At 42.1% G+C, this 22,532-nt stretch overlaps 1 protein-coding gene across 1 annotated transcript in view; it reads left to right on the top strand.

The window, feature by feature from the left end:
- Positions 1-487: 487 nt before the first annotated feature.
- Positions 488-22,532, top strand: part of RTN4RL2 (reticulon 4 receptor like 2) — a 35,362-nt gene continuing 13,317 nt past the window's right edge. Inside the window, exons 1-2 of the mRNA XM_075842246.1 lie at positions 488-589; positions 6,002-6,498. Of these exons, the coding sequence (XP_075698361.1) occupies positions 559-589; positions 6,002-6,498 (528 nt within the window). The 5' untranslated portion in view covers positions 488-558. The remainder of the gene's footprint in view (positions 590-6,001; positions 6,499-22,532) is intronic.

Raw genomic sequence — 22,532 nt, 5'->3', positions numbered from 1 at the left:
CTTACAAAATAATTTTTCAAAGCTAAATGGTAACATTAAAAACGACACCTACACTAAAAAGCCGTCATCGACAGAAAAAGAAAAAAAAGTTGGCTCTTGGAAGGCAAAAATGGAAAAAACGAAAATAAAACAAATGAAAAATGGCCTGATCATTAAAGGGTTAAAAGGATACATATACAGTCCATAGGCTGTGAATGGGGTACGTTATTTTTTTATTTTATTTTTTTAGCTGTGGTCTTTTTTTTCTATACCTCTCTTCTTCCTTCCAAGAATAGATGGAAGGCAAGGTTTTTCGGAGAGGCCTCCGCAGTCCTAGGCTAAAATGTATTTCTGTATAATGTCCATATTGTACGAAGTGTTTTTATGAAGAAATGTGAATAATAAACGGTCTGAATAAGGGACCAGCTTCAGCGTCGTCACGGACTGTTCTTGCCTCTACATACTGGTACATGAGTTGTGCACAGCCTTGTGTGTAGCTGCTCCCTCCACCCTCACTCCCTCCCGCACGGTCACATCCTCCTCAGCTCTCTTGATGCTCTAGTCAATCCAGAGACAAGGATGCGAAGAGACTGCAAGATCCCCCTGCGAGGTAAGTGACATTTATAACTGAAGCTTTGGAGATATAGGACCTACTTAGGAAGTATCTAGGACTAGGTCACGCTACTCGAAATAGTTGAGATGTTGAACAATGTGATCTGAAGAGGTTGCGAAGATGAAACCTTTTATGGGTGGCCGACCTGTGGGTCTAGAAGATACCAAAGGTGATTAAGATTTACAATTTTTTACAGAATTTGGTTAGATGAGGATTAGATTGAAGTTGTTGAGGGTCTTCTCATAGATTCAGGGATGTATGGAGAGTATAGGAAAAGTAAGAGGTCCCAAGACTTCTCTCCGTCTGAAGAAGTAACCAGATGAGATATAAGAGGAGAACAGTGTGGAGAGATGCCGCCTGTTGAATATTTTATAGCATTGGATTGAGTTTCTTTAGGAAAAGAAAGTTCAAAGTTGGGACATGAAATGTTGTCTTCTCCTACGAGGTAACAGGATTTATGACGAGAATGGCAATTTTTAAGGACAATTTCCGAAATTTTAAAGGTGGTAATAGTCACAATCTAATGAATGTTCCATCATTGAACACTTTACAATGAACATAGATGACCTAATGGGTCTTCTATGCGTGTTGTAACAGGCGCATGATAATTCTCAATGCCATGTTGTCTCTGTACAGTTACAATGTTTATATCATGGTAGTATGGCAATTTAGACGGACTAATGAATATTTCACATTTCAATGTTACTCCAGATAACTAGATCCTCATAAAACAAAACTCTTATCACCCATCTCGATATTTTTTTTAACCCCTAGGTGACGGCAGGTTCACTAAAATGATTTGTTTCTTCCCGAAACTAATTTGTTTAGGTGGGAAATTGATCGGTAGTCCTAAATCAGAACAAAATTTAAAGCGGTGTTCACATTTGCGTTATGGGGTCCATCGCGGTTTCAGTATTTTTGTGCGCAGTCTGCAGCAATATTCTTGACATAAAAAATGATGCAGAACCCAGACAGACCCCATTAGAATCAATGACCATCAGGAAGCCATGATGGTAGTGTGAACAGAGCCTTCGATTGAAAACACAAACTCATTCGTTTAGCAAGTGTAGAGAGTACGTGTGTAATGAACGCAAAAAATTCTGCTTCTCCTAACAATAAATTCATAGTGGGATGATCAGCTGTTAACCCTTTCATGGCATTGGCTGTTTTGGGCCTCGAATGAGCATTAAAAAGAGGATTTTTTTTTTCACTTCTTTGTCAACCTCCAGTTTTTGTTGTTTTTTTTGTTAGACACACCGGAATTTTTTTACATTTGTATATTTTTGTTTTGTTGGTCAATATATAAAAAGGTCAGAAACAGAATATTTTTTTTTTTTTACATTCCGTTTTAAAGTTGTGTCTTCAATCAATAATATTTACCCCGAAAAATTGATTCTCTAATTCTCCTGTGCGTAGTGATGCCAAATACGTGGGCATTGTCTAACGCATGACGTCACTATATCACAGGGCTTCACGTTAGTTTTACATGTATGTGCCCCTCTTAGTTTTAAACACATCCTCTAACATAGGGGATCATTATCTAGGTAAAGAAATTTAGGGAAAGCGAAGGATCAGATAGGGCTAGGGTAGAACAGACAAAAATTGGTTGGCCGGGGGAAATTATTTTCTGTTTGGGGTATATTCTGTGTAATGTAGACATAATAATGTCTGAGCATCTGACACTCGTGAGAAATGGACTTATGTTACGTAGGATGTCTTATATGGGTATATGTGGAGAAGTGTGTGCTTTTTGGGGGATTGGGGTCTTTTTCATTTTTTTATAATTTTTTATAATTTTCTTTACTTTTTACACTATTGGGGCTCAGGTTAGCAGGGAACACATGATCTTTGTTGTCCTCATATACAGATCACTGATATAATGTAACCAGAGGCAGGACAAGGATAGACAAGGTAGGCAGTCGCTCAGGACGCCATTGAAGAGGAGGGGGGGGGGGGCACAATTTATGGATGAAGTCCTTATCTACCGCCCACTGTCTATTGATGGCGGATGGTGCAGGTTCAGAATCTACAGAGGTGTCTTTTGGTGTCGCTGTAGAAAAGGCTGAGGACCATTCCCATTCCGGCGCTAATTTATACGCCGGAACTGTTACTGACAGATCCTGCACTTAGAGAAGCCTCCTGAATTTCCTCCTGGGTTTGGGGGAAATCCAACCCCAGCTGTTTAAACCCTTTGATGACCGCGATCCGTTACTGTGGAATGATCAAAGGGGAATCCCCTCTTTGATCACGTCACTGGATAACCGGCGATGCGATTGGAGACTGTGGGGACACTCTGAAGTCAGCCCTGGGGACCTAGAAAGGACCCCAGGGCTGTCTGTTCTATAAGCCTGCTGTTAGGGCACACTATGTGTTGTATAGTGTCATATTGTATGCTAATACATTTTAAGTAAAATAATAAAGTTGTCAAAAAGGTTTTCCCTCATGGGTTTAAAAAAAAAAATTAACAAAAATATAATGACTCAAAAATGTACACAAAAAAGTAATTATTTTGCACAAAATATATTTTTTTGCCCATGAATTGCATAAAAACGGAAAACCTACACATATTAGGTATCTACACGACTGCAGTAACTGGAAGAATTAATGAACAGGTTATTTAGCGTCAACACGTAAAAAAAAAAAACAAAGGCAAAATTTGTTTGTACCCCCACAAACTGCGCAGGACAAAAAAATAATAATCCAATTTCTCCTCATATAGACACGGCCTCATATAGACACGTTAATGAAAAAATAAAAAATGTAGCTGATCATTAAGGCCTTTTCAAGCCTGGTCATTAAAGGGGTTGTGCACAACTGAACAACTGATGATCTATCAGTAGATCATCTGTGCAGGTCCGACACCCGGACCCCGCCCTGTTAAGCCGCTCCGGCTGCCTCCAGGCACCGGATGTTATGGCCCATTATGCAATGTACGGAGCAGGAAGCAGTTGGCTCCGTACACAGCACAGTGGCCATGCTGACAAACTGCAGCTCGGTCGCTATTCAGTGGCCGGAGCCAACTGCTTCAAGCATGTACGTCTAGTGCTCGGAGGCAGCAGGAGCGGCTTAACAGTGCGGGGTCCGGGTGTCGGACCCGCACAGATGATATACTGATGACCTATCCAGTGGATTGGTAATCAGTTGTTCAGTAGTGGACAACCCCATTAAGGGGTAAAAAAAAATGTTCCGCCTAAATTGTGGGAAAGAACTAACAGGGAACAATTAAATGAATTATTATCCATATGACAACTATAATGGAGAACTTCTGCAACCGCGATGGGGTAAATTCTAAAACCACTGCCTTAGCCATTGTTACCAGTGATCTGTATACAGGAACAAGCAGTAAAGACACAGATTGTGTCTTCCCTGCATATCCTCCAGCCCTCTCTGCCACAGGGAACCCCTGTGACATCATCAATGACATCACAGATTTCCCTAGAAACTGTATACATGCAGAAACAACGTCTTCTGCATTTTTAGTGATAGGAAACTGCACAGGTTCAATCTATCAGTGATTGCAGAAGTGTACAGTGCCATCAAGCTAAGCATGTGGACCGACAACCTAATGGCATAGGGGCCTCACCATTAGAACGTTGATATTCGCGGGCTTATAGGACTAAGTAAAAGAGATCAGCAGCACAACCAGAATCTCTCCACCAGAGGGGAACAAGGTAGATAATCCAGCCAGGGATAGAGCAAGCAGCATGTAAGTCCCAGGTCCAGCGGGACAGCCAATACACAATAGTATAAAGAAAGACTGCAGCACTCCGATATCCAAAAAAGTGAAAGTTTATTCACCAAGCAAAAAACTGCAACGTTTCAACCCCTATTGGGTCTTTGTCAAGCATAGTGATAATACAATAGTGCACATGTGATGTGACATCACTTCCTGCATGTGTACAACATCAACAATAAAATTCCCTCATAAATATGTTCTCACAAAATATAAAATATCCCCACATCATCAGTATCCAATACAGTGTAAAGATAGTTCTAGATCGCTAATGTAGTACCTGAAAGACAGTCTATTGGGACTAATCCTGTCTCGTGCGTGTCCAAAGTCCTCATGGCGCATAACAGGAAGTTTAATTTCCTTCAATATCCGGCATCAGCCGTTACCATAGATACGCATCGCGGTCTGACTCCGGACCGCTCATGCGCTTGCGCTCAAGAGTGGGCTACGAAATCGTAGCCCAATCAGAATCGAACTATCAATCCTTATAGCAAAAGGACGCTAATAATATACGTATAGATCCCAAAAAAAGGGGAATACTCTGCGTGTCTTATCTGCTACATGCTTCAATCAGACATGGAACGTACGATATAGTAAATGCAATTCTGCAATATTTAGGAAAAGCAATACCAAATTCGTACACAATAATATACGATAATAGGTAACAGATTAAGGTTTTATGATAAGACAGGCAGAGAATATAGACTCAAGCACTAATCCCAAAGACTGATCAGGATTCTTCAATAGCGTTCTTCACTAGAAATGTTGAAAGATTTCTAAAAACAGATCCCCATATGGTGTAAATATCATTGAAAAGCCTAAAAAAAAGAAAAAGCAAAATAACATTAAAATATCTGCAAAGATTTAAATAGTCACATGGCTGATAGCCAAGCACTCTATCACAACCCCACTACTGATAACGATATGTCCAGGATCATGTTCACGGACACACTCCTAACAAATACCCGTAGGCCACATATGGTTTTGACCCTAGTACTGAGTTCTAGTAATCCTATGACCTCCCTGGTGCCACTAGTGGACAATAGTATCTGCAGTTGCCAACAGTTATTGAGCCACAAGCAGGATGCCTGATAGCTATATGTGGATATCTGGCCACTAGACGGTATGTGGTTACAAAAGGAGTGTGGTTTATTGAAAGGGGGGCTTTGCTTAAAATGTGCCAGATTGCATCAAAATTTTGGTACAATTGTGGTAAATCCTATGAGATAGCTGAGAATTGCCTCTATCACTTGCCTATAGGGTCTGTTCTTCATGGATTGACTCACAAATATCCTCTTAGACCTTACTGATGATACATCTTTTGTGTATGTGGATGAGCACAGGTTCTGTACAGAGAGTAGGTATAATTTCCTCTCTTGGACTTAAAGAACCCAATTCCAATGCAGGATGGAGGTACCAAAAGTAATATCGGCACTGGTGCCCTCTATTGGCTGTTCTGTATCTCCGCCTCCCATATCGAATAATAAAGTTAGTCCTTTCACATATATTCTGCTATTAATAATGGCCATAGTCCAGGTTGTACAAATGCTTGCTACAGACCGATAAACCTGTACTAATTTGTGCTTTCTTTTTTCTTCATCATGCTTCCTTTTTCTCCCATTCCTGGAATATTTTCGACCTCTCTGTGCTTTCTCTTACCCTTCTTTACGTCATAGGCTCCCTCCAGTACCTCCTTGGTTTTCTCCTTCTCCTTCCCCTTTCACTTTCTTCCCCTTATTCCCTTTCCCCCTGTCCTTCACTTTGTACGTGTTATCCCTCACCCCCAACAGCCAGCTGCCAATCACACAACCTGTCCCGTGTTCCCTCACCTCTGCCCAGTAAGGCACGAAGAGTTTTCCTGCAGAACAACCAGATCTCAGATCTAGGCCCTGGGCTATTTTCTCCCTTCACATCTATCCTTTGGCTCTTTTCAAATCGCATCTCTGTCTTACGTCCTGAAACATTCAAAGGTTTGGAGCACCTCGAAGATCTAGACCTAGGCAAGAATCCCAATTTGCCACCTCTTCAGCCAGACACCTTCAGTGGCCTCAACTCTTTGCTCTCTCTGCATCTATATCAGAGTAATATCCACAGGTTACCTGCTGAGCTGTTCCGAGGTCTCCACTCACTGCGCTACCTCTATCTTCAACACAACCGCCTGACAGGCCTGCCGGTGAGATGCATGTTTATCTCCTTTCAAAGTAGTCTTCTATGTTCTCATTGAGTACAGTGTGTAAGGTATGTTACTTTTCTGAAAATCAGTCCTTCCTGATGACCCAAAACTTCTTTCAAAGGGATCCCTGTTAAAGGCTGGATGTAACAATTCACGAATATGTTGTTTTTTGTTTAAAGTGGTTCCCTTTTTTTTATATTTTTTATTATTATTATTGGGAGTATACATCGCTCGCAAAAGACCAAGCTGTATTTAATACATCGTTGTAGATGAGCGACTAACGAAGTTATTGTTGGCATAGACGAGTAAGAGAACTAAAGGAAGGAAAGAAAGGACAGATATTCATTAAGTCCAGATGGACTAACTGTTTTCATTCTGAATATCCATTGGGCTTCCTTCTGGAGGATTTTTTTATCCCAATCACCTCCTCTGGTTGGTGGCACAATGTGTTCCATCCCCTGGAATTTCAGGACAGTGGAATCACCAGAATGATGCTCCCATACATGTCTAGAGACAGAGGTATCTTCCTTCCTATTTATGTCACAAATGTGATCTCTAATTCTCCGTCTAAATTCGCCTCTAGTCTTTCCAACATACTGGATACCACAGACACAGGTGATAAGATACACTACTCCCTTAGTCAAGCAATTGATAAAGGATCTCGTGTAAAAGTTTTCGCCTGTGGTTGTACTTGCAAATTTACGGGTACTAAGAATGGAGCAGCAGGCTTTGCATCTGCCACATTTAAACGTCCCTTTCGTGTTAGATGACAGCCAGGTAGTATTTTTTACTTCAAGATGGCTATGAACTAGCCTATCTTTAATATTCCGACCTCTTTTGAAGGTAATCAGTGGTCTGTCACCTACCAGGTTGCCTACATCTGGGTCCGATTTGAGGATATCCCAGTAGAGGGTAAGTGTTCTCCTGACCTCATGATGTGCAGCATCATAGGTACCTATCACTCTAATTGTCTCCTCCTGTATTGTTTTGGGGTTTAACAAGCTGTCTCTGTTAGCACCCATAGCGTGTTGATATGCAGTTTTCAGTACATGATTCGGATACCCTCTCCGCACAAATCTGTCTCTCAGACCATTAGCTGAGGATTTGAAATCCGAAATTGTGGTACAGTTACGTCTTGCCCTAATGTATTGCCCCTTAGGTATGCCTTTCTTAAGTGGGACAGGATGCCAGCTATCCCATCTAAGCAGATTATTAGTTGTGGTGTCTTTTCTGTACATATTCGTTCGCAGATAACCCATCTCTGTTTTGTCAATTTTAACATCCAGGAACGTAATGTGTTGCTCCTGTATTTCTGACGTGAAGAAGAGACCTATGTCATTGATGTTTAACACAGACACAAACTCCTTAAATTCAGCAGCAGTTCCTGACCAAAGAATCAACACATCATCAATGAATCTTAGCCATAGTTCAATATGCGATGTGTATTTCTCCATCCCATCACTGAATACAAATTCCTTTTCCCACCAGCCCAGATATAGGTTAGCATAGGTAGGAGCACATGGGCTTCCCATTGCTACTCCTCTGAGCTGGTGGAAGATCCTATGCTCAAAAAGGAAAAAATTATGCTCCAGGACATACCACAGTAATTTTATAACAAATTGATTGTGGGCATGGAATTGGGTTCCTCTGTCCTGAAGGAAGTACTCCACTGCTCGGCAGCCCATAGCATGAGGGATGGAGCTGTAAAGAGCCTCCACATCCAGACTTGCCAGGAAAACATTGGGTTCCCCTTTAATGCCTTCAAGTTTTCTAAGCACCTCCATCGTATCACGTACATACGATGGAAGTGCCATAACAAATGGTCTGAGTATTTTGTCAACGTAAACGCTGGCATTTTGTGAAATACTCGCGATGCCAGAAACGATAGGACGACCTTTAAGGGGATGGAGTCCCTTATGTACCTTGGGAAGACTATAAAAAGTCGACACTTGCGGGCAAGTCCCTAGTATAAAGGTAAATTCTGTATCATTAATAATCTTGGTCTGTTTGGCCTCAAGTAGAATACCTCTGAGCTTGACCAAAAATTTTTGTGTAGGGTTGTTAGTAAGAACCTGATAACAGCATTTGTCTTTCAGAATGTTCATACACATGGTGACATAGTGGTTACGATCAAGAATCACCACATTGCCACCTTTGTCTGAAGACTTGATAACTATCTCAGAGTCATTTTCAAGGGTCTGAAGGGCTGATACCTCCTCCAATGATAAATTGAAATCACAGTTCCCATTTGGCTCTAATTTCGCAAGTTGGTCCGTGACCACTTTCAAGAACACATCAAGTAACATATTATCATTCATAGGGGGATTTTTTGTTGAGGGTAATTTAAGATCAGTGAATGGTCCCTCACCCAGCTCTCTCTGACCTTCATCCCAAAGTTCCCCCAATAATCTCACATGAGGAAGATCTTCCTCCAGGATCCCCAATTCTTCACACTGACGTTTGTCATGTGTCTTGAAAAATTGTTTCCATTTGAGTTTCCTAATGAATAGGTTCAGATCTTTAACCCAAGAAAATAAGTCAAAGCCATGGGTTGGGACAAACGAAAGTCCTTTGCTTAGTATGGCAATCTCTTCAGTAGTTAGTTGTCTGGCAGGCAGATTAATAATTTGCATATCATCATCCTGTCTCATACTGGCATTGGTTAGACCTCTCTCTAATCCCTCACAAGGTAGTCTGAGAAAGGATGACTTTGGCCTAAAAAACTCTCCCTGTTGGCAGCACGCCCTCTATTTCTCCCTCTTTGGACGGTACGTGATTGAGTTCTACCCTGAGGTCTATTGTTGCGCGCTGTTCTCAGGGGGTATCTCTGTGTATCGGAGTCTGACACATCCGGTTCAGAGGATGATAACTCTGTGTCAATCTCCTGAAACACAGTAGGTTTGGGACCGAAATCAAAGATCCTACCCTCCTTAAAATCATTTGTGTCCCTAACATATTGGAAGTGTTTGCGTTCTTGATGTGAGCTGTGAATTTGTCAATAGTCTGTTGCAAAGTGCTTTCTTTCTTCTCAAAGTCAGCACTGCCCATAAATTTTTTAACGTGTTCAACGCCCTCCTTTAATTCTTTAGCACTACGTGCAAGCAAAACTTTCTCCTCATCCAACAAGAGACCCATAAATCGCAGAGATGATTCGATTGATTCTTTTTCCCATTTTTTGAGAAGATCCCCCGATCGCAGCCTAGCTGCTGGTATAAGGGTAATTCTCAAACCTCTGGGTACTATGCGATTTTTGAGGTACGTCTCAATTGTTTGGACTTCCCACTAAGAACGAATATGGTCTTTGTAGGACTTCGTTAAATGTTTAAAGGCACCAGTGATGCTTACAGTATGTAGTTGAGATGCCAATTCACATTCTGTAAAGACCTCCCTAGCATCACACAACCACTTAATTCACAGCTCACATCAAAGAACGCAAACACTTCCAATATGTTAGGGACACTAATGATTTTAAGGAGGGTAGGATCTTTGATCTCTGTCTCTTGACATGTATGGGAGCATCATTCTGGTGATTCCACTGTCCTGAAATTCCAGGGGATGGAACACATTGTGCCACCAACCAGAGGAGGTGATTGGGATAAAAAAAATCCTCCAGAAGGAAGCCCAATGGATATTCAGAATGAAAACAGTTAGTCCATCTGGACTTAATGAATATCTGTCCTTTCTTTCCTTCCTTTAGTTCTCTTACTCGTCTTTGCCAACAATAAGATCGTTAGTCACTCATCTACAACGATGTATTAAATACAGCTTGGTCTTTTGCGAGCGATGTATACTCCCAATAATAAAAATAAAAAATATAAAAAAAATAAAAAAATTATATATATTTTTTTTTTCCATTTACCCATCCCATGTGCACCCTTCATTTATTGTATATATAAAAAATGGTCATCAGCTTCAAATTGTAGGTGACTACCGCCACATTTACATAGTCAGTCTGCTCTATGCTTGGCATATATTCACACCTACCCGTTTATTTATCAAACGTACGCATAAACCGCCTGTATTCCCCTAGTAACTACTGATGCTTTATGCATCTACCTGATTGGCGTCTATGTTACCATGGGCAGGCCCGATCGGTGGGCGTTACTTATACACTGTGATACACCGATTGGCTATGTCCATTCCATTCCGCTCATCTGGTAGGCGGGGCTAGCTGTATAAATCTTGTGAGAGTCTCTGGCGCGAGTCAGACCAGGCATTAGTGTCTCATGGCGCTCCTGAGAATACACGAATTCAGCAGCATAATATGTGCTGTATGGTAGCTGCTCAAACTAATATACGCAATTTACAAATACCCCTGAGGATGTTCCCCTCTGGTTCAGAGGGTTCCAGAAACGCGTTGGGAGATTGCTCAAAATTGCTAACTTGTGGCAAACAGACCACATTTATTTTATTTTTGCTAAGTTCTCTGTTCATGTTTCAATTGGTGCACCTAGCATCGGTGCCTGTGGAAAATTCATATTAGACTGAGCTACTTTGTATCGTTGCGGCAAACGGACAAGTGGTGTGTATCACTACTCCTGTCGGGTGTTGTATCGACACTAAGGTGTACCAATCATCATCTTATTTTTACACCTGATCAGGGAACTGTGTCTCTATTTTGCCAAACGCCTATTCACAGTATAAATTGGCATGAGTGCCCTATTTTAAATACTAATTAATAAAGACATTTTAAACGTTTATTTAGGCAGGACTTCATATAAGACAACTAGTCGCTTAATTTTATTTGAGATAAATAGAAGAAAAGGTGACAATATATTATCTATATGTAGGTGTTACCTGTCAGTGTAATCCTGCCTGTGATGATAATGAGGTGTATGATCGGAAGTCATCTCTACAGAACAGGAAGGGGCAGTTTATTATGAATGGTGGATCCTGTGTTATCTAAATATAGGTGTTACCTGTCAGTGTAATCCTGCCTGTGATAATGGGATGACTACTTAGAAGCAATCTCTACAGAAAAGGAAGGGTCAATCTATTATGAATGGTGGATCCTGTGTTATCTATAAATATGTAGGTGTTACCTGTCAGTGTAATCCTGCCTGTGATAATAATGAGATGACTGCTGAGAAGTTTTCTCTACAGAATAAGAAGGGTCAGTCTATCATGAATGGTGGATCCTGGGTTATCTATATATATACAGAGTCGGCATAGGTTGGATGGCACCCTGTGTGGGATGCTCTATTGCTGCCCTCCACAAATATAAAAATTAACCACAAATATACTGTATGTAAAGATATATTTAGACATATAGGCAAATATATATATATATATATAAATATACACACACACAGGAGGCATGTATACATACACACAGGAGGCATGTATACATACACACACACACACACACACACACAGGAGGCATATATACATACACACACACACACACAGGAGGCATGTATACATACATACACACACACGCACACACATACACAAACACACACAGGAGGCATGTATACATATACACACACACACACGAGGCATGTATACATACATACACACACACACGCACACACATACACACACAGGAGGCATGTATACACACACACACACACACACACACACGAAGCATGTATATATATATATATATATATATATATATATATGTATATATATATACACACACACACATGAGGCATGTATACATATACACACACGAGGCATGTATATATATATATATATATATATATATACATACACACTACCGTTCAAAAGTTTAGGGTCACTTAGAAATTTCCTTCTTTTTGCAAGAAAAGCACAGTTTTTTTCAATGAAGATAACATTAAATGAATCAGAAATCCACTCTATACATTGTTAATGTGCTAAATTACTATTCTAGCTGCAAACATCTGGTTTTTAATGCAATATCTACATAGGTGTATAGAGGCCCATTTCCAGCAACCATCACTCCAGTGTTCTAATGGTACATTGTGTTTGCTAACTGTGTTAGAAGGCTAATGGATGATTAGAAAACACTTGAAAACCCTTGTGCAATTATGTTAGCACCGCTGTAAACAGTTTTGCTGTTTAGAGGAGCTATAAAACTGACCTTCCTTTGAGCTAGTTGAGAATCTGGAGCATTACATTTGTGGGTTCGATTAAACTCTCAAAATGGCTAGAAAAAGAGAGCTTTCATGTGAAACTCGACAGTTCTTGTTCTTAGAAATGAAGGCTATTCCATGCGAGAAATTGCCAAATCAGCAAGGGATCGAATACTTATTTCCTTCACTGTATATATAGGAAAGGAAGTAAGTATTTGATCCCTTGCTGATTTTGTAAGTTTGCCCACTGTCAAAGACATGAACAGTCTAGAATTTTTAGGCTAGGTTAATTTTACCAGTGAGAGATAGATTATATTAAAAAAAAACTGAAAATCACATTGTCAAAATTATATATATTTATTTGCATTGTGCACAGAGAAATAAGTATTTGATCCCTTTGGCAAACAAGACTTAATACTTGGTGGCAAAACTCTTGTTGGCAAGCACAGCAGTCAGACGTTTTTTGTAGTTGATGATGAGGTTTGCACACATGTTAGATGGAATTTTGGCCCACTCCTCTTTGCAGATCATCTGTAAATCATTAAGATTTCGAGGCTGTAGCTTGGCAACTCGGATCTTCAGCTACCTCCATAAGTTTTCGATGGGATTAAGGTCTGGAGACTGGCTAGGCCACTCCATGACCTTAATGTGCTTCTTTTTGAGCCACTCCTTTGTTGCCTTGGCTGTATGTTTTCGGTCATTGTCGTGCTGGAAGACCCAGCCATGAGCCATTTTTAATGTCCTGGTGGAGGGAAGGAGGTTGTCACTCAGGATTTGACGGTACATGGCTCCATGCATTCTCCCATTGATGCGGTGAAGTAGTCCTGTGCCCTTAGCAGAGAAACACCCCCAAAACATAATGTTTCCACCTCCATGCTTGACAGTGGGGACGGTGTTCTTTGGGTCATAGGCAGCATTTCTCTTCCTCCAAACACGGCGAGTTGAGTTAATGCCAAAAAGCTCAATTTTAGTCTCATCTGACCACAGCACCTTCTCCCAATCATTCTCAGAATCATCCAGATGTTCATTTGCAAACTTCAGACGGGCCTGTACATGTACCTTCATGAGCAGTGGGACCTTGCGGGCACTGCAGGATTCTAATCCATTACGGCGTAATGTGTTACCAATGGTTTTCTTGGTGACTGTGGTCCCAGCTGCCTTGAGATCATTAACAAGTTCCCCCCGTGTAGTTTTCGGCTGAGCTCTCACCTCCCTCAGGATCAAGGATACCCCACGAGGTGAGATTTTGCATGGAGCCCCAGATCGATGTCGATTGACAGTAATTTTGTATGTCTTCCATTTTCTTACTATTGCACCAACAGTTGTCTCCTTCTCAGCCAGCGTCTTACTTATGGTTTTGTAGCCCATTCCAGCCTTGTGCAGGTCTATGATCTTGTCCCTGACATCCTTAGAAAGCTCTTTGGTCTTGCCCATGTTGTACAGGTTAGAGTCAGACTGATTAATTGAGTCTGTGGACAGGAGTCTTTTATACAGGTGACCATGTAAGAGAGCTGTCTTTAATGCAGGCACCAAGTTGATTTGGAGCGTGTAACTGGTCTGGAGGAGGCTGAACTCTTAGGCCTCATTCACACGGCAGGGTTTCCCGTCCGGGTGCCGGCCGTTCATAAATCGGCCGGCACCCGGCTGCATTAGGAATGATAGACCCCTAATGGGGCTATTCACACGACCGATTTTTTGACGGCCGGAAAATCCGGCCGTCAAAAAATAGGACATGCTCTATCTTTGCCCGGACACCCGGCCGCCCGGCTCCCATAGAAGTCTATGGGGCCGGGTATTACACGGCCATCACCGGAATGTGTTCCGAGTGATGGCCGGGTTTCCCGGCGCTTGCGCTCTATCTCCTCCTCCTCACAGCGCAGAGTGCATGTGAGGAGGAGGAGTTGATGCCATTCTGACGAATGGCATCGCTGCACACTGTGTTGCAGGGCCGGGGTGTACAGCAGGTGGAGGGAGCGCTGCGCTGGCTCCCTTTCCCTGCTTGTTAAAAGCACCCTGGCTCGGCGACACCTTAGATGGCGCCGCTAGTAGCAGCAGCTGCTGCGGCTGCTACTACTGCAGCGACGCCACTATAGCAGAGCAGGGAGGTATCTCCCCGCTCTGCTATGTGCTAGCCGCACTTTAGCTCCTTGAAGGAGCGGAATCCCCGTGTGTTCGGGGATTCCGCTCCTGGACAGAGCGCTTGATGTCTCTGTCCATATCTGGGCAGTGACATTAGGGGAAACTCCTGAAGCGGAATCCCCGAACACATGGGGATTCCCCTTCAGGAGCTGCCGCTGATGTCACTGTCCGGATCTGCCCGGCCCGGCACGGATGCATAACTTTATGCAAACCGGCCGGGCAGAATGGCCGATTTTACCGGCCGGCACTCGGGCTCGGACCCGACCCGGTCGTGTGAATCCCGCCTTAGGGTATGTGCACACACACTAATTACGTCCGTAATATACGGACGTATTTCGGCCGCAAGTACCGGACCGAACACAGTGCAGGGAGCCGGGCTCCAAGCATCATACTTATGTACGATGCTAGGAGTCCCTGCCTCGCTGCAGGACAACTGTCACGTACTGAAAACATGATTACAGTACGGGACAGTTGTCCGGCAGCGAGGCAGGGACTCCTAGCGTCGTACATAACTATGATGCTAGGAGCCCGGCTCCCTGCACGGAGTTCGGTCCGGAACTTGCGGCCGAAATACGTCCGTAAATTACGGACGTAATTAGTGTGTGTGCACATACCCTTAATGGTTGGTAGGGAATCAAATACTTATTTCTCTGTGCACAATGCAAATAAATATATATAATTTTGACAATGTGATTTTCTTTTTTCTTTTTTTATCTCTCACTGGTAAAATTAACCTAGCCTAAAAATTCTAGACTGTTCATGTCTTTGACAGTGGGCAAACTTACAAAATCAGCAAGGGATCAAATACTTATTTCCTTCACTGTATATAGGTGTTACCTGTCAGTGTTATCCTGCCTGTGATGATAATGAGATGACCAATGAGAAGTGATCCCTACAGAACAGGAAGGGCCAGTCAGGGGCGTAACTAGGAAACACTGGGCCCCATAGCAAACTTTTGACTGTGCCCCCCTCCCCTGGGTGCCACACACAGACCATCTTGTAGATAGTGCCAAACAGCCCCCTCCTGTAGATTTGCCATACAGCCCCCCTCTGTAGACAGTACTATACAGCCCCTCCTGTAGACAGTGCTATACAGCACCCCCTGTAGACAGGGCCATGTAGCCTCCCCATACAGTGCTATACAGCCCTACCTGTAAACAGTGCTATAATTTCAAGTATCATAAAGAGGGACAACCGATGCGGTGCGCAGCGCGTCATGGCAATTTTTTCTTTTAAGCCACGCCTCTAATCCCACCCAACCCCCGCCCATACACACTAGACTCAGCCCATACAGTATCATGCTCCCATAGTGCCTCCAACACAGTATAATACCAAATAGCTGCCCCCACACAGTATAATGCCCTTTAGCTGCAACCATACAGTAAAATGCCCCTATAGATGCCCCCATACAGTACAATGCTCACACAGATGCCCCATACAGTATAATGCCCACACAGATGCCCCATACGGAATAATGCCCACACAGATGCCCCCATGCAGTACAATGGCCAAACAAATTCCCCCATATAGCATAATGCCCCATGCAGAATAATGCCCCCATACAGTATAATGCCCCCATAGCTGCCCCATACAGTATAATGCCCAATACAGCTTAATGCTCCAAAAGCTGCCCCTCTATAGCATAATGCCCCCATAGCTGCCCCATAGGGTATAATGCCCCCTTGTGCCAGTGCCCTTGTAGATAGTGACAGTGCGCATGTAGATAGTGCCCCTATATAGTGCCACAGTGTCCATGTAGATAGTGCCCCAACCCCCTTGAATATAGCGCCACCCCCCCATTGGGAATCCCTCTAGGAGCGGCATCCCCAGCCAGAGCATAAGCAGGGATTCCGCTCCTAGATGGAAGCCCTGATGTCACTGTCCATACATGGACAGTAACGTCAATGGCTACTCCTTGAGCAGAATCCCCATTGCCGACTCTGGCCGGTGATTCCGCTCCAGGAGGAGCCCCTGACGTCAATGTCCATATATGGATAGGGACCTCAGAGATTTCCTCTAGGAGCGCAATCCCGGCTAGATCATTGACAACAGGGATTCCCCTCAAGGAGTGTCACTGTCCATATATGGATAATAAGATGACTACTGAGAAGTGATCTCTACAGAACAGTAAGGGTCAGTCTATTATCAATGGTGGATCTTGTGTTATCTATATATAGGTGTTACCTGTCAGTGTAATCCTGCCTGTGATGATAATGAGATGACTACTGAGAAGTGAACTGTACAGAACAGGAAGGGTCTGTCTATTATGAATGGTGGATCCTGTGTTATCCATATGTATGTGTTACCTGTAGGTGTAATCCTGCCTGTGATGATAATGACTGCTGAGAAGTAATCTCTACAGTACAGGAAGGGTCAGTGTTTTGTGAGGCTTAGAGGCCAGAGTGAAAACTGCAAGATTTTAGGATTATTTTTTTTAATAAAAAGATAGTGACATAGAGAAATAAAAAACACATCTCCAAAAATTCCTAAAAAAATGTGTTTTAAATAAAAACTTGATATAAACAATAGGTCATTTCTGATGACATTCTTTTTAATGCTCAACTGTATAGATTTTGAATGAAGGATTCAGGGTGAAGGGTGAAGGGTGTTGTTACTGATACCTCTGATGTACACAAATTAGGTCTTTTAACTGGTTGCCGACACAGGACGAGTATGCTCGTCCTGAGCAGCGAGCACTTCGCGCATTAGGACGAGCATACTCGTCCTGTGTGACAGCCGTCTGTGCCGTCTCTGTGTGTGCGATCGAGAGCGGGGCAACGGCTGTAATACACAGCCACGGCCCCGCTCTGACAGCGGAGAGGAGAGAAACATCTTCTCTCCGCTGTTAACCCTTTGAACGCCGCGATGACAGCTGATCGCGGCGTTCAAGGAGAGGGGACTGCACATTGATCGCGTCACAGAAAATAACTGTGACGCGATCAAAGCCCACAACTCGTATGGCCAGACGGCCCAGGGTCCAGTGAAGGACCCCAGGGCTGTCTGAACATATTTCCTGTTGTTAGGGCATACTGAGGTATGCCCTAACAACTGCCTTTGTACGATCAGTAACAGGCTAATGTACTGGCATATAGATCTATGCCAGTACATTACAGTTACAAAATAAAAATCAAAATGATAAATCCCTTTATGGGATTAAAAAAAAAAGTTAAATGAATGTAAAAAAAAAATAATGGTAAATAAATAAATAAAAAGTAAATAAAATACACAGAAACATAAATTTTTTATAATAAATCAACTTTTTCAAATATAAGTCCCAAAACATAAAATAATATAGACATATTTGGTATCGCCACGACCGTAACAACCTGTACTACAAATGTATAACATTATTTATGATGATCGGTGTATTGTGTAAAAAAAAATATATAAAAACTGCTGCACAACTGCTTTTTTTCTGCATTTTAATCTAATTAAAAATTTATAGAAATGAAACGATAATGTATTTGTACCAAAAAATGGTACGTACATAAAGTACAACTCGTCCCGCAAAAAACAAAGTCTCATACAACTACGTCGTACAAAAAATAAAAGTGTTATGAGCGTCGGGATGCAAAGAGGGAAATTTAAAAAAAATTGCTCTGTCCTCAAGGCTAAAATTGGCCGTGTCCTTAAGGGGTTAAAGAGATCAAAGCTGGACTTATACATTTAATATCTGTTGGCGAATTCCTCTGATTTAACCCCTTGGTAACATTTCACTCACATGTATGTGGCAGCCACCATGGGGAAGAATGGAGAGCGCTCACGGGCTAAGCGAACTCCATACTGAGTTGGTGTCGACTGTATTTCACAGCTAACACCCGATTGCAATAGGCAGAATCTACGTTTTCTTCGATTCCACCAGGTTAACCACTTAGATGCCATTAAAAGGGAGGGGGTGGCCCCCTCCGACTGCCCATCGCCCCCCTCTCCTGCGACTTGAAGTGTCTAAGAATGAAGGCCACAGGTCTGCCATCTGTGTACTAGAAGAAATCAAAATCACGATATACTGCAATATATTAGTACTGAATCGCTGGTTCAAGTCCCCTAGGAGGATTAATAAAAAAAGGGGACACAGTTAATATTTTTTTTTAATGTTTAAAGAATTATTAAAAGTTAAAACCAAAAACCTTTTCCTATATTTATTCCCTAAAGTAATGTTAAATTATATACATATAATATATATACATTTCTATACACTTATATAAAAGGATCGCTGTTTTTTGATCACATAATTTTCCACAAAAAATGTTATTAAAATTGATCAAAAAAAAAATTTCATTTACCCTAAATAGGTACCAAAAAAACCTACAGTCCACCCCGCTAAACATGAGCTCTCACATCGCTCAATCGACGGAAAAATAAAAACGTTATGGCTTGTGGAATGTGGGGGAAGAAAAAGCGAGACTGAAAATCCTAAAAACTAGCTGCGGAGGGAAGGGGTTAAATAATGCTTATCCCCAAAAATTGTATTAGTAAGAATTGAACACGAATGTATATTTACCCTTTAAAGTCCCCAAAAATAAAAACATTAATAGTTCTGGAATGCTGAGCTGCTAAAAAAAGATTTGGGTGGTCCTAAAACCCACAAAATATCTTAGCCCTGGAGGGGTTCGGTAGTATTTTTTGTTTATTTTTCAAAATTAGCGTTCTTTTAACAGGAACCTCCAGTTCATGAACGTTCCATTGAAACGAGCTTCTCTTTTAAAGGATTAATATCTTGTCTTCAGCTCGAAAAGCCCCTTCCCCCATACCACCCACTTACCATTTCCACTAGATGAGATCACCATATGATGCTCCTTGCAAAAACATCATTACATTATGACTGGATTACATGATTCTCAGCCAGTAGGCATTCATTTCATTTCACATTCAGGCTTCTCACGTTCCCGTAATCTTATTGTTTTTATCTTTGAGTCGATTTTATAAAAATTTACGGTTTAAGGGGTAAAAAATGACAAGCCAGGTCTATACATCATCATAACATATGACAGCAATTAGTAATACTCTCCATCTGCGGCTCGAGTTCAAAAATAACAGAGACCTAAAAGACGTCTCATCGGAAAACGGATTTTTTTTTTGCTACAAACCAGAATGGTCCAGTAGACATCGAATCGTATGCCTCGAAAATGGATTTCCACAAACCAATGAATAAGAGAAAGAGTAATGACAGGAGGAAGAAGAGAGGACAAAAGAACTGAGGGGGTCAACCCTGATATCTCACAGCCCTCAAAAGTCAGCCGGACTTACCCCGAGACTCCGGGCATATATTATCTAACCGGACCATATCCATTCAAAAACATCCATTTTTGTCATTGAGTATGTAATGTTACCATTTGATAACCATGATCCACAACCCGTGATCTAGAGGGAAGATTTCTGAGTTGGTGATATAGGAATTTTGGCGCCTAAGAAATGAGCTTAAAGGTAGTTGTAGGTATGTCTAAAATGGGTTTAACAAGTAGTCACATCATGGGTGTATAACGAAGTGTCCGAGAGGAGAAAAGCCAAAAATGTAATCAAAAATTGTGGGCAAGTCCACCAGTTATAAAGGAGAGTAATCTTTGCCTCGTAACGGAGATCCAGAATGGAGACATCTTATCAACCATTTAGAATTGGCCTCTTTCAACCCTATTAACCCCTTAGTGACCGGCCTATTTTTTACCTTTTTCCATCGTCGCATCCCAAGAGCTATAACTTTTTTATTTTTGTGTGGACATCGCTGTATAAGGTCTTGTGTTTTTTGCGGGACAAGTTGTAATTTTTAATAGCACCATTTTGGGGTACATATTATTTATTGATTAACTTTTAATAACTTTTTTTTGGGGGGGGAATAGAAAAAAACGTGACATTTTGCCTCTCTTTACTGCGACCTAAATCTACGCCGTTTACCGTGTGATATAAATAACACAATAACTTTATTCAGCGGGTTGTTACGATTGCAACGATACCACATTTGTATAGATTTTGTATGTTTTACGACTTTTACACAGTAAAAACCCTTTTTTTCTCAAAATTATTTGTGTCTCCATATTTGAAGAGCCGTAACTTTTTTATTGTTGCGCCGATGCGGTTGTATGAGGGCTTTTTTTTGCGGAACGACTTGTAGTTTTTATTGGTACCAGTTTGGAGTAGATGTGACTTTTTGATCACTTTTTACCAAGTTTTTTTTTTATTTTTTACGGCGTTCACTGTGCGGATTAAATAACGTAATCGCTTTATAGTCGGGGTCGTTATGGAAGCGGCGATACCAAATACGTGTAACTTTTTTACTTTATTTAGTTCTTGAATAATAAAGCAGTTTGTAAGGGGAAAAAGTGGGTACAGGTACATGGCTTGTTACAGGGTCATGTAATGGACACAGGTGCTGGGATCGTTACAGGGTCATGTAATGGACACAGGTGCATGGCTGGTTACAGGGTCATGTGATGGACACACAGGTGCATGGCTTGTTACAGGGTCATGTGATAGACACACAGGTGCTGGGATCATTACAGGATCATGTGATTAGACACAGGTGCATGGCTGGTTACAGGGTCATGTGATGGACACACAGGTGCATGGCTTGTTACAGGGTCATGTGATAGACACACAGGTGCTGGGATCATTACAGGATCATGCGATTAGACACAGGTGCACGGCTTGTTACAGGGTCATGTGATGGACACACAGGTGCTGGGATTGTTACAGGGTCATGTGATGGACACACAGGTGCATGGCTTGTTACAGGGTCATGTGATAGACACACAGGTGCTGGGATCATTACAGGATCATGTGATTAGACACAGGTGCATGGCTGGTTACAGGGTCATGTGATGGACACACAGGTGCATGGCTTGTTACAGGGTCATGTGATAGACACACAGGTGCTGGGATCATTACAGGATCATGCGATTAGACACAGGTGCATGGCTGGTTACAGGGTCATGTGATGGACACACAGGTGCTGGGATCGTTACAGGGTCATGTGATGGACACACAGGTGCACGGCTTGTTACAGGGTCATGTGATGGACACACAGGTGCTGGGATTGTTACAGGGTCATGTGATGAACACACAGGTGTATGGCTTGTTACAGGGTCATGTGATAGACACAAAGATGCTGGGATAATTAGAAGAAACAGATCTGATACAGAATACTGTAACGAGCTGTGCACATGTGCGTTCATCACATGACCCTGTAACGAGCTGTGCACCTGTGTGTCCATCACATGACCCTGTAACGAGCTGTCCACCTGTGTGTCCATCACATGACCCTGTAACGAGCCGTGCACCTGTGTCTCCGTCACATGACCCTGTAACGAGCCGTGCACCTGTGTGTCCGTCACATGACCCTGTAACGAGCTGTGCACCTGTGTGTCCATCACATGACCCTGTAACGAGCCGTGCACATGTGTTCATCTTATGACCCTGTAACGAGCCGTGCACCTGTGTGCCCATCACATGACCCTGTAACGAGCCGGGCACCTGTGTGTCCATCACATGACCCTGTAACGAGCCGTGCACCTGTGTGTCCATCACAAGACCATGGACAGAATTGTATCCACTGGAAGTAAACAACGAATGTTCCTACTGAATAACAACAAGCAGAGATCTTGGAAACCGTGAAGAATAATGAAAGTATATTGAAAATTTGTATAACTTTTAATTATACAAAAAAATAACATTCATTTGATGAAACGAGACAATCCTTTTAAGTATCTCCAAATCAGAGACACGGAGGTTATAATCCGTAATTCTTATAACGATCCAATAACTGCGCTGTAACTAAGAATACACTGCCGTATGTGTAAAACAGAAGACAAGTGTTAACATATGGTATATAGCAGATACAAGCAG

Source organism: Rhinoderma darwinii, chromosome 11 (genome assembly GCF_050947455.1).
Source record: "Rhinoderma darwinii isolate aRhiDar2 chromosome 11, aRhiDar2.hap1, whole genome shotgun sequence".
NCBI lineage: Eukaryota > Metazoa > Chordata > Amphibia > Anura > Rhinodermatidae > Rhinoderma > Rhinoderma darwinii.
The sequence above is the reverse complement of the archived record's forward strand: the minus strand, read 5'-3'. Positions and strand labels throughout refer to the sequence as shown.